At 37.9% G+C, this 11,690-nt stretch overlaps 1 protein-coding gene across 1 annotated transcript in view; it reads right to left on the reverse strand.

The window, feature by feature from the left end:
- NMU (neuromedin U) overlaps positions 1 to 7,472 on the reverse strand; it is a 17,970-nt gene extending 10,498 nt beyond the window's left edge. Inside the window, exons 1-5 of the mRNA XM_021707434.1 lie at positions 7,455 to 7,472; positions 5,553 to 5,600; positions 2,500 to 2,559; positions 312 to 341; positions 170 to 220 (exon numbers count right to left, since the gene is read on the reverse strand). Coding sequence (XP_021563109.1) covers positions 170 to 220; positions 312 to 341; positions 2,500 to 2,559; positions 5,553 to 5,600; positions 7,455 to 7,472 — 207 coding nt within the window. The remainder of the gene's footprint in view (positions 1 to 169; positions 221 to 311; positions 342 to 2,499; positions 2,560 to 5,552; positions 5,601 to 7,454) is intronic.
- Between the last annotated feature and the right edge of the window lie 4,218 nt (positions 7,473 to 11,690).

Consider the following 11,690-nt stretch of genomic DNA (forward strand, 5'->3'; position numbering starts at 1 on the left):
AGAGATGAGGTCTCGCTGCCCAGGCGGGTCTCGAACCCGCGGGCTCAGGCAATCCACTCACCTCAGCCTCCCAAAGGCGCGGGATTACAGGCTGAGCCACCGAGCCTGGCTTCAGTGTTTTCTTTAAAACAGACACTCATGATTACTGAGAAGTAGTTCTATAACTCACCATGACATTTGAGTTGCCCAGCTTCTGTGTCTTCGAATAATGAAATAAGAACTGTTTTTAAAAAAGTGGTAAGTTTTACTACAAAAAATTAATGATTTCTTTTATTATTTTTTAATGTATGTATTTTTGAAAATCTTCTTACCCTTTTGGTATTATCTTTTTCATCTTGTTCCTGTTGAAAAGAGATATACACATAGTTATATAACATAAAATTTTGCTATATAATATGTACATGATTTTGTGTTATAAAATTATATAATATAATTTTGTAAAACACAAGAGAGTAATGTCATATGTAAAATACAAGACCGAAATTGGTTAAGCATCTGCTGCTCTAGAAATAAACAGGATATTAATTACTATTTATAAATAAAGATGTGAACAAAGATCTTTACTGCAACATTATTCATAAATGTAAAAATTTGAAAACATCCTAAATATTCAACAATGGTGAAATAGGAAATTATGATCTAATCACATGAGGGAATATTCAGAAGAAAAGACTAAAAGAATCACATCAAAATATTTGTAGGAGGCCGGGTGCGGTGGCTCAAGTCTACAATTCCAGCACTTTAGGAGGCTGAGGTGAGAGGATTGCCTGAGCTCAGGGATTCGAGACCAGCCTGGGTAACTTGGTGAGACCCTGTCACTACAATAAATAATAAATAAATAAATAAAGCCGGGCATGGTAGCACATGCCTATAGTTCCAGCTACTTGGAAGGCTGAGGTGGAAGGATTGTGTGAGCCCAGCAGGTTGAGGCTGTGGTGGCCGTTGAGCATGCCACTGCACTGCAGCCTGGGCAATAGAGTGAGACTCTGACTCAAAAAAAAAAAAAAATTGTAGTGGTTGTTGCTAAATAATAAGTGTATGAATTATTTCTGCTTTCTTCCATAAACTTCTATATTCTTCTCTCCCTCCAAAAATCTATATTAAAATTTTTTAAAAATTTTTATTTTTGAAGAGATGGGGTCTCATTGTGTTTCCCAGGCTGGTCTCAAACACCTGGCTTCAAGCAATTCTCCTGCCTCAGTTTCCCAAAGTATGGGGCATACAGGTGTGAACCACCACACCAGGCCTAAAAATATTTGTTTTAATTTTAAAAAATCATATCTTTCCTTGTTGTTCTTTCTTGTTCTCATTTACTTTTAATACAAAAAGACGATTACAGCTAAACATCATTGTCATTTCTTTTATTTTAATTAGAAAAAATGTCAACTACATTTTTTGGAAAATGTCACCATTAAACACAATGGGTAAATATACAGCTGATAAATATAGGTTATTTAGTTTCAGAAAATGTTTATGATTTCAAACCATCAAGGTTGTTTGTTTGAATTATCACATGTATACCAATGGTATACACTGCAAAGGAAAAATATAATTCTAAATCTGAGGCTCTTACCTTTAATAGGGTAATTTTAAAATAAGTTCATTCATAAGACACAAAACATAAAATAAGGTATAGTGTTTATGTGATTTTTCAAGTTCCCATCTTTCCTCACTTCAGGATAAAATGTTCTCCCAGAAGAATAAAATAATTTTCATAAGAAACCAAGACACATGAGGCAGGGCACAGTGGCTTACGCCGATAATTCCAGCACTTTGGGAGACCGGGTGAGAGGATTGCCTGAGCCCATGGGTTCGAGACCAGCCCGGGCAACTTGGTGAGACCGAATCTCTACAATAAATCAAAAAATTAGCCAGGCATGGAGGCACGTGCCTGTAGTTCCAGCAACTTGGAAGGTTGAGGCGGAAGGATTGTCTGAGCCTAGCAGATCGAGGCTGCAGTGACGGTGAGCATGCCACTGCTCTCCAGTCTGGGCAACAGAGTGCTCTCCAACTCAAAAAGAAAAAAAAGAAAAAGAAACCAAGACACAAAATAATATAATTTTCAAACTGGCATTGACAATACAATTTGTTTTTTATGCATTTTTAATGTCCTACTCTTTAACAAAGCACCATGTCCTAACCTCTGATCACAAGATATGCTTAGCAGCTTAGAAAGATACATCTGTTCCCCAATGCAGTGTGAGTCAGGACATAAAAAGAGCTGAGGTGACCCCAAATTTCTCCCATCAGACTGAAACACATTTTATATTTAAGGGGACATATAATTTCCTAATTAGATTACTGTAAACTCCAACAATATGACCCTAAATTCTCAGACATCAGAGAAACTGAAGTGTTTGTTTCTTATCCAAAATCAGCTCATCCTCTTCTAGCGCCTCTTGGCATGCTTCTTAAATTGGGCATATTTTGTTCCAGGAGAAATTCCAAGAAATGTTTGAGTAATTTTTGCCTACAAACAAAACACTGTTTCAACTTTACCTGAGGCTTTGGTAGAATCCCCATAATCACAAAGCAGAGCTCCTGCAGCGCATTGGATGCCTAATGGAAATGAGAAGATAGAAAAGCTATTCTTTTGCTTTAACAATATTTGCATAGGAGAGATAACTGTAAAATGTTAGGAACACAAGAAAATGCCAGCTACCTAGAAAATAATCCTTCTTGTAGACCTTTAAAACATCATTGGAATCCCTTAGTTTCTTTCACAACAAAAACTTGGCCACTAAAAGTAAAACTTTCCTTCCAACAAAGACAAAAGTTATATACTGTATATATGCACGAATGAAGGATTCCACTGTGGTCTAGTTATGCAGTTCTCAGCACTTGCTAAGATGGTATGGAATTCTATGACTGAGAGTAACCAGAGGCATTGCCAAAAGAGGGATTAGTCTCTCCAGTCTGTAACAAAATCTGCATCTACATGCCAAAGCTGTAAGCCTCACTGAATATTACTCATTATTGGCTAATTTGAAAACCCTGCGATTGCTTGCAAACAATGGGAACGGGAAGAGAAGAAGTCATGCATGGTGCACCTAATCTGAGAACCGTCCTTCCAGTTGCTGACTGTACACCTAGGATCAGGTTTTTCAGAGCACACAGGAGGGCAGGGCTCTGGTGCTGAACAACTGGCTGGGTGTGGCAGGAACAGTGCAAATAGACAAGCAGGGGCCCAGACTGCTTTGCACAGAGCTTGGCACAGCTGTGCCAAAACAACCTGTTATTAATACATGCACTTTGGAAGTAATAAAGAGCTAGAACAGCGGAGGGGGGCAATGTAATCAGTGGCTAAAAGCACAGACTGAGCGGCCTGTAACTACAGCAGTACCAATTCCATCTCTTTATTAGCTATGTTACCTTGGGCTGGTAACCTAACCTCTCTTAACTTGTTTCTTCAGTCATAAAACAGGGATGATATCTCTACAGGGAGTTCTTGGAAAAATTGAATGTAGGTAAGTTCTTAGGTTTCATTTACAGTTGCAGTTACTCTTAATTTAGAAGACGTAAGAAAATAATTGTTCAGGGCCACCAAATTCTCACCCTCTGAACAGCACGGTACATGCCCAACACAGGTGACTGTGGTCAGGGATACGGTGAAATCATGGTTTCTCTGTGTGTCCTTCTAAGCATCAGAGCGCTGCTTTGTTCTCTGCATTCTATTTGTTTGCTTACCATGCATTGTAGAGATATTTATTAATAATGTCTCTTATTTATATGGTGCTTCAATAAATTACAAAAACTTTTCACATACAGTCACACAACACATTATGGTATTTCAGTTAACGACAGATTGTATCTATGATGGTAGTCTCGTGAGTTTATTTATTTATTTATTTATTTATTTGAGTTGGAGTCTCACTCCGTCGCCCAGACTGGAGTGGAGTGGCCGCTCCCGGCCACCACAGCCTCGACCTGCTGGGCTCCGGCCATCCTTCCGAGTAGCTGGAACTACAGGTGCGCGCTACCATGCCTGGCTAATTTTTTGATTTATGGTAGAGATGAGGTCTCACTGCCCAGGCGGGTCTCGAACCCGCGGGCTCAGGCAATCCACTCACCTCAGCCTCCCAAAGGCGCAGGATTACAGGCTGAGCCACCAAGCCCAGCGAGTCTTGTGAGTTTATAATGGAGCTGAAAAATTCCTGTCACCTAGCGACATGATCTGACCTCATGTAGGCATAGGATAATGCATGTGTCTGATCTTAGTTTTTAACAAAAAAGCTTTTAAAAAGTAAAACAATAAAAATAAAACATTTAAAAATAGAAAAAGCTCACAGAATAAGGATATAAAGAAAAAAATATTGCACAGTTGTACAATATACTTGTGCTTTAAGCTAAGTGTTACTACAAAAGAGTTAAAAAGTATAAAAAAATTTAAAAGTTTATAAGGTAAAAAAGTTGCATTAAGATTCAGTATACGGATGAAGAAAGTCAAGATAGGAAGAATAAATCTGCTCTTCCTGCATAGACATGGGGCTGTAGGCAGAAGCGGCATGGTCCAGTCAAGATAATGTAAGAAGAATAAGCCAGGCGCAGTTGCTCGGTCTGTAATCCCAGCACTTTGGGAGGCCGAGGTGAGAGGACTGCCTGAGCCCGGGTGTTCAAGACCAGCCTGGGCAACTTGGTGAACTCTCATCTCTACAATAAGTCACAAAAACTAGCTGGGCATGGTGGCGTGCATCTGTAGTTTCTAGCTACTTGGAAGGCTGAGGCGGAAGGATCATCTGAGCCCAGCAGGTCGAGGCTACGGTGGCTGTGAGCGGGCCACTGTACTCCAGCCTGGGTGACAGAGTGAGACTCCCACTCAAAAAAAAAAAAAAAGGAAGAACAGACATATTGCCTACTTGTGCTTCCATGCAGAGGAGCTGGACTAGCACTCCAGCCTTTCCAAACCCTCCCTGAACTCCTTTTTGGAGGAGAAGTGAGCCACTTGCCGGAGAAGGACACTGGGTATGCTCATTTCAGCTCTTTCCTGTGGGAAGTTGGTCTCTGCCAGGAGGCTGAGACAGACTGGCGGGACACCCAGAGTTATTGCCTGAGACTGGCAGGCAAGTTTAATTCTTGGAGCAATTTTAGCAAACACACTTGACATCAGATTTAAAGTCACATTCACAAATTGACTTTTCAGTTAAAATGATGATACTTTGATCTCCATAAGTCTGACTCATAAGTCCATATATCTATGGGTTTCAAACTCAGGAGACAGGATGTTAGCCTTCAAAGACAGCAATGGATACAGTCTTCTTCATTTAACACAGAATTTTATTTTAAAATTAGCATTTTAATTTGACATTCCATAATTTCCAACATATGTGTATGTTATTTTCAAATCCATTTTATTTAGAGATGAAAGCCCCAGCACTTTACAACACAAATTTATAGTATTAATTGTTACCTTCAGATGATGTAATAGATGATGTAATAATATCTAATATATTGACATGTCTTCATGAGCACATAAAAGTCAAAAGGGAGAAATGGGGAATTTCAGCACTACACAAATGCCTACATTATTATAAAACACCACCAGCTGGAATTACCTGAGGCTGCGGATCAATGGACAGAAAAGAGGAACAAGCATAATTGACCTGTAGAAACAAAAATGTTAGTTATAGCCTGGAAATAGACAGAAGACAGCAGAAAACAAAGAGCAGGTTTTACAAAGTCACCTGTGTAACATTAATCAAAGTTTCCTGACAACTCAGGACTCTGAATTTGGAACAGAGGAGTCTCTAAAACATTTTTTTAAATTTGTAGTCTCACTCTGTTACCCAGGCAGGAGTGCAGTGGCACACTCACAGCCACTCCAGCATCGACCTGTTGAGCTCCAGAGATCCTTCCACCCCAGCCTTCCAAGTAGCCAGAACTACAGGTGCATGCTACCACACCTGGCAATTTTTAAAAATTTATTGTAGAGACAAGGTCTCGCCAAGTTGCCGGGGCTGGTCTCAAACCCGTGGGCTCAGGCAATCCATTCACCTTGTCCTCCCAAAGTGCTGAGATTATAGGTTGAGCCACCAAGCCTGGCCAGCCTCTAAAACTTTTAAACAAAGTTCTGGAATAGGGATTTCCCCACGATTTACCCCAGCCACAGAGCTATATATGTCCCTAGATGGTTGAGAGAGATCATCCAAGAGGAAAGAACATGGGGTGTGATCCAGCCCAAGGAGTAAGCGTGGACCGAAGTATGGCCTTGAAATTAAGGAGCCTCAGATACCATGAGTCCCTTTATGACACACAAATCTAAGGTTACCTAAATTCACATTATAATTGCAATGGAAAACAACCAAGTTGCCCAGGCTGGTCTCAAATCCCCAGGCTCACGCAATCCTCTCACCTCAGCCTCCCAAATGCTGGGATTACAGGCTGAGTCACTGCGCCCGACCTTTTTTCTACACACAGAAAAAAACAATATTTCATAGGCAGTCCACTAGTTCTCTACCAAAGAACCAGTGTTAGAAAAGAGTTATTTTTATAATGGTTTATTGAACTACAGTCAGCAACTATTCTCAGCCTTTTAAAAAGAAAACTTGAGACTTTAGATTGTAGAATGAGAGATTTATATTAATCATAAAAAAACCTATACTGAGAAGTTAAGCACTAAGTTGGATGTCTAGAATTGTTTATGACAATTTCTATGTTGGTCTTTGAAAATAGAATTGGAAAAAAAGGTACTGATTCCTGTCAGCGTGGAATGATTTAGGTCCTGTTTATTGTATCTCAGAGGCCCGTTTCAGTCCCATAATTCTTTGTTGATCAGTTTAATTTAATTTGTATCCTCACACCAAACTGAAAGGGAGGATTATTATAGTTTTCAGTCATAATTTCTCAAGTTCCTTATTGCTTCCAAATTGAACATGTCCCACAGTATATGATACTCTAATTTAGAGAATAACAAAGGTATAAGATAATACAGAAAAACGTATATGTCCCTCCCTCCTTTTTATCCTCACAGAACTTGTCATCTTCTCTGTATATAACAAGTATTCGGGGAATTGTTTTGTTCCCCTCATTCCTTGTGCCCACCCACCTGGTCACTCTTTCATACCATGGAAACCCAGAATCACGGAGACACACACACACACACACACACACACACACACACACACACACACACACACACACACACAGAGTGAGGGCAGGAGCCATGTCATATCTAGCTTGCCCAGAATAAATGTTCAACAAAAATTCTTTAATTAAGTTGAATTAAACTTGTGAGAAAAATAAAAACAGAAATCACTTGTGAGGGGATAGCCAAAAGGTCAGCCTTTTAGCTCTGCCTTTTGAGCAATGCTTAATATATCACTTCCAAGTGTTATGTTCTATGCTTGAGCAGGGCAGACGAAAGCAGTTCCTCCTGAAGCTTCTGTGATGTGTAAGCATCTGAAGACATTACACACTCTGGGGGAAAGTTGTCCACCCACACAGACCAGGCTGCCCACCTTTGTGAAGTGGCCCATGACCAACAACAGAGAACGGTTGAATCTCAGGGCACCAACATCATTTGAATAAGAATAAAGAAAAATGCAGTTAATAAAATTAGGAGATAACTGAAAAACCTTTCAGCCTTTCTTCTCGTGTATTTGAAGGGCACAGCCACCACTGTTTACCCATTTTTCATCTGGGTACGCAATTATTCATTTTACTCAGCTCATGGCTCTAATGGTTTTGAGTGCCACTGACTGTTTTTGAGAACTCTGTATAGAGTCTATTGGTGAATCTATTTGAAAATGGTTAAACCTCTATATATGGTTGGAAAAATATGTGTTTCCAGTGTCTAGATAGCTGTGTAAGTTTTTGATTATTTGTAGAGATGAGGTTTCACTATGTTACCCAGGTAGGTCTTGAACTCCTTTGCTCAAGCAGTCCTTCCACTTTGGCATCCCAAAGTGCTGGAATTATAGGCGTGAGCCACTGCACCTTATGATTTATGTTTGAAGTTTTATTTAAGTCTTTCTCTGTTCCTAGCTCACAAAAATATTGTCCTACCTTATTTTGTACTAACTCTATAATTTGCCATTTGTATTTATTTCTTTAAGGGCAAGGCAGCTAGGGTATTAATCCACCTATTCCCTTTGGTCACCAACTGGGTGTTGCTCTCAGTGGTGGGGGCATTTATTCCCAGGCATTTTTGGTCGGCCCCAAGCACATACAGGGCAGGCAGAGTCATGCATGCTTGCAGTTAGAAGCTGTACCTGGAGTACCTTGGAATGGTGAATGTCACAGAGATATGACAGGTATGGACGGTGACCACTGCTCTCCAAGTCATAGTCTCTGTTCCACTGGCTCTATTCTTGTGCACCATGTCTTTTTTTTTTTTTTTTAATTACTACAGTTTTATAGTTTGTCTCCATTTCTGATAGGGCAAGTTCTCACTAGTAGCTCCTTATATTTAAAATGTCTTTTAGCTATTTGTAGACCTTTATTTTTCCATATCAATCTCAGGTTAAATATAAAAGATTTTTTAAAAGTCTAACTGGAATTCTGTTTGGGATTTCAGTTAGACTTTTAAAAAATCTTTTATATTTAACCTGAGATTGCTGAACTTTATGGATTTATACTGTTTAATTTGGGGAGAATAGATATTTTTATTACATTAAATTGTTTCATTCAAGAGAGAATGTCTTTCCAAATATTCACATCATCATCTATTTCCTCTAATAGAACTTAAATTTTTCCATAAATCTGTTGTGTATTTTTAGTTAATTCTTAAGTACTTATAGCTTTTGTCACCATTGTGCATGATATATTATTTTAAACTATTTTTTTATGTTACTTTTTTCTAGTGAAAATAAATATTAGTGATTTTTGTATATTTGTATTGTATCCAAAAATCTCTCAAACTCTCATACTGGTTCTAATAATCCAAGAGAAAGAAATGTATTCATATAAATCATTATAATTATAAGCTAAAGGAGAAAATGTATATTGCTTATCTCAACACTGACACATAAAGTATTTGATTAAGTGTACATTTTACTTAGAATTAACAATACTCTTAGCAAGAGTATTACAATACTCTTAGGAAGTATATAATACTCTCAGGAAGCATATCGTACTCTTAGGAAAGGAACTTCCTTACCTTAAAATTTCTTTAACTTTTCTTAACTAGGTAAAAGTTTTATATAAAAATTCTAGAGTAAGTTAATACTTTATGGAAATACTTTAGATAAATTTACTGTGTAAGAAAGTATATAGGTCCATGTGAAGTGGCTCATGTCTATAATCCCAGCATTTTGGGATGGGAGGATCGCTTGAGCCCAAGAATTTGAGACCATCCTGGGCAACATAGCAAGACCTTGTCTCTACAAAACTTTAAAAAATTAGCCAGATGTTGTGGCATGTGCCTGTAGTCCTGGTTACTCAGGAGGTAAGACAGGAGGATCATCTGAGTCTAGGAGGTTGAGGCTGCGGTGAGCCATAATATTGCCACTGCACTCCAGCCTGGGTGACATAATGAGGCACCAACTCAAAAAAAAAAAAAAAAAAAAAAGGTACACAGGCCTTAGCTAATGATATAAAGACAGAAGAAATTGTATCCTATAAATTTCCACTTATAATGTTTTCTTGTGTTATTCAGTTCTAAGTATTTTGTGATTTCTTTTTTAATCCAGGATTCTTTATAAAAATGCTATTTATTTTCCAGTCAGAAAGGATGTTTTAGTTATACATTCATTACTAATTTCTAATTTTATTACATTGTAATTGAAAATGATATAAAGACAGAAGAAATTGTTATATATGGTATTACCACTGTACCTTTTTTTTGCATCATATATTTTTCTAAGATACATTTAATATAAATTTTCAAAGTTATTACCAGGTAGCTGTCCATACTTAATTTTTGGTAGTAGCTTTACTGAGATATGATCCACATACCACACAACTCACCCAATTAAAGTGTACAATTCAATGGTTTTTAGTGTATTTACAGAGTTGTGCAACCATTACCGGTCAATTGTCCACAACACTTTTTAAAAACATCTTTTATACCTCTATTTTTCTTGGTTTTCTACCGTTTTATCTTTATATTTCTCTCTGCCTTTTGAAATTGGTACTGCCAGTTTTCTAATAGAATAAATATATGATTTTGTGAATATTATTGTTTTCCCCTTATTTTTATTGTTTACATCATTCCTGTTTCTTTTAATTTTCCTTTGTTTTTTCCCCTAATTTTTTAGTTGAATGCTTAGTGTATTTGTTTTTAAATTTTCTTCTTTCTTGATAAATATATATAAGCTAAAATCTCTTCTAGCTAGTTTTAGCTGCAGGCTATAAATTTTCACTTATAATGTTTTTTGTGTTATTCAGTTCTAAGTATTTTGTGATTTCTTTTTTAACCTAGGATTCTTTATAAAAATGCTATTTATTTTCCAGATATAAAGGATGTTTAAGTTATACTTTCATTACTAATTTCTAATTTTATTACATTGTAATTGAAAAATATTTTAAATTAAAATTTTTTCTAATTTATGGAATCTTCCCTACCATTCTAACACTTTAAAAAACTGCTTCAATTATATTAAACAAGAATGTACATACTATTTAGAGTAGGCTTTTTTCTTTTTTTTTTTTTTTTTTTTTTTTTGAGTTGGAGAGTCTCACTCTGTTGCCCAGACTGGAGTGCAGTGACACACTCACAGCCACCGCAGTCTTGACCGGCTGAGCTCAGGTGATCCTCCCACCTCAGCCTTTCAAGTAGCTGGAATTACAGGCATGCACCACCACACCTAGCTAATTTTTTGATTTATTGTAAAGATGAGGTCTCGTCAAGTTGCCCAGGCTGGTCTGGAACCCGTGGGCTCAGGCAATCCTCTCACCTCAGCCTCCCAAAGTGCTAGGATTATAGGTGTGAGCCACTGCGCCCAGTCTTAGAGTAGGTTTTAAAAAATATTTCTCTTTATATATTGCCCAGGCTGGTCTTGAACTCCTGGCTCAAGTGATCCTCCTGCCTCAGCCTCCTAAGTAGTAAAAAATATTTCTAATGGCTTATGGTTAAGTCTTGGATATATCTATTTATGAGTCATCCACTTAAACTCTGTTTCTGAGAGAGGTGTATTAAAATCTCCAACTACAACTGTAGATTTACCTAATTTTCCCTGAAGTCTATCAAGTTGTTAAATAATTTTTGAGGTTGTGTTAACAATGGGTACATCTTCTTGCTCTGTTGTTCTTTTATCAGCATATAAGATCCCTATTTATCTGTTATGATGATTTGTTTATTTGAATTCTATTTTATGAGGTATTAACACTGCTACTCCTGTTCTTTTTCAGTTCATATTTGTTTGGTATGTTATTTCCCATCCTTTTACAGTAACTTAGTCATTTTTTGTTTTCTGCTTTTAAGTGTGACCCTGATAGACAATATTATTATTATTATTATTATTATTATTATTTGAGTTGGAGTCTCACTCTTGTCACCCAGACTCGAGTGCAGTGGCATGCTCTCGGTCACTGCAGCCTCGACCTGCTGGGCTCCAGCGATCCTTCTGCCTCAGCCTTCCAAGTAGCTGGAACTATAGGCGCACGCTACCACACCCAGCTAATTTCTGATTTATTGTAGAGACGAGGTCTCACCAAGTTGCCTGGGCGGGTCTTGAACCCGCAGGCTCAGGCAATTCACTTGCCTTGGCCTCCCAAAGTGCTGGGATTACAGGCTGAGCCACCGAGCCCGGTCA

This window comes from Carlito syrichta, unplaced genomic scaffold (genome assembly GCF_000164805.1).
Source record: "Carlito syrichta isolate Samal-C Ts95f unplaced genomic scaffold, Tarsius_syrichta-2.0.1 Scaffold117951, whole genome shotgun sequence".
Lineage (NCBI taxonomy): Eukaryota > Metazoa > Chordata > Mammalia > Primates > Tarsiidae > Carlito > Carlito syrichta.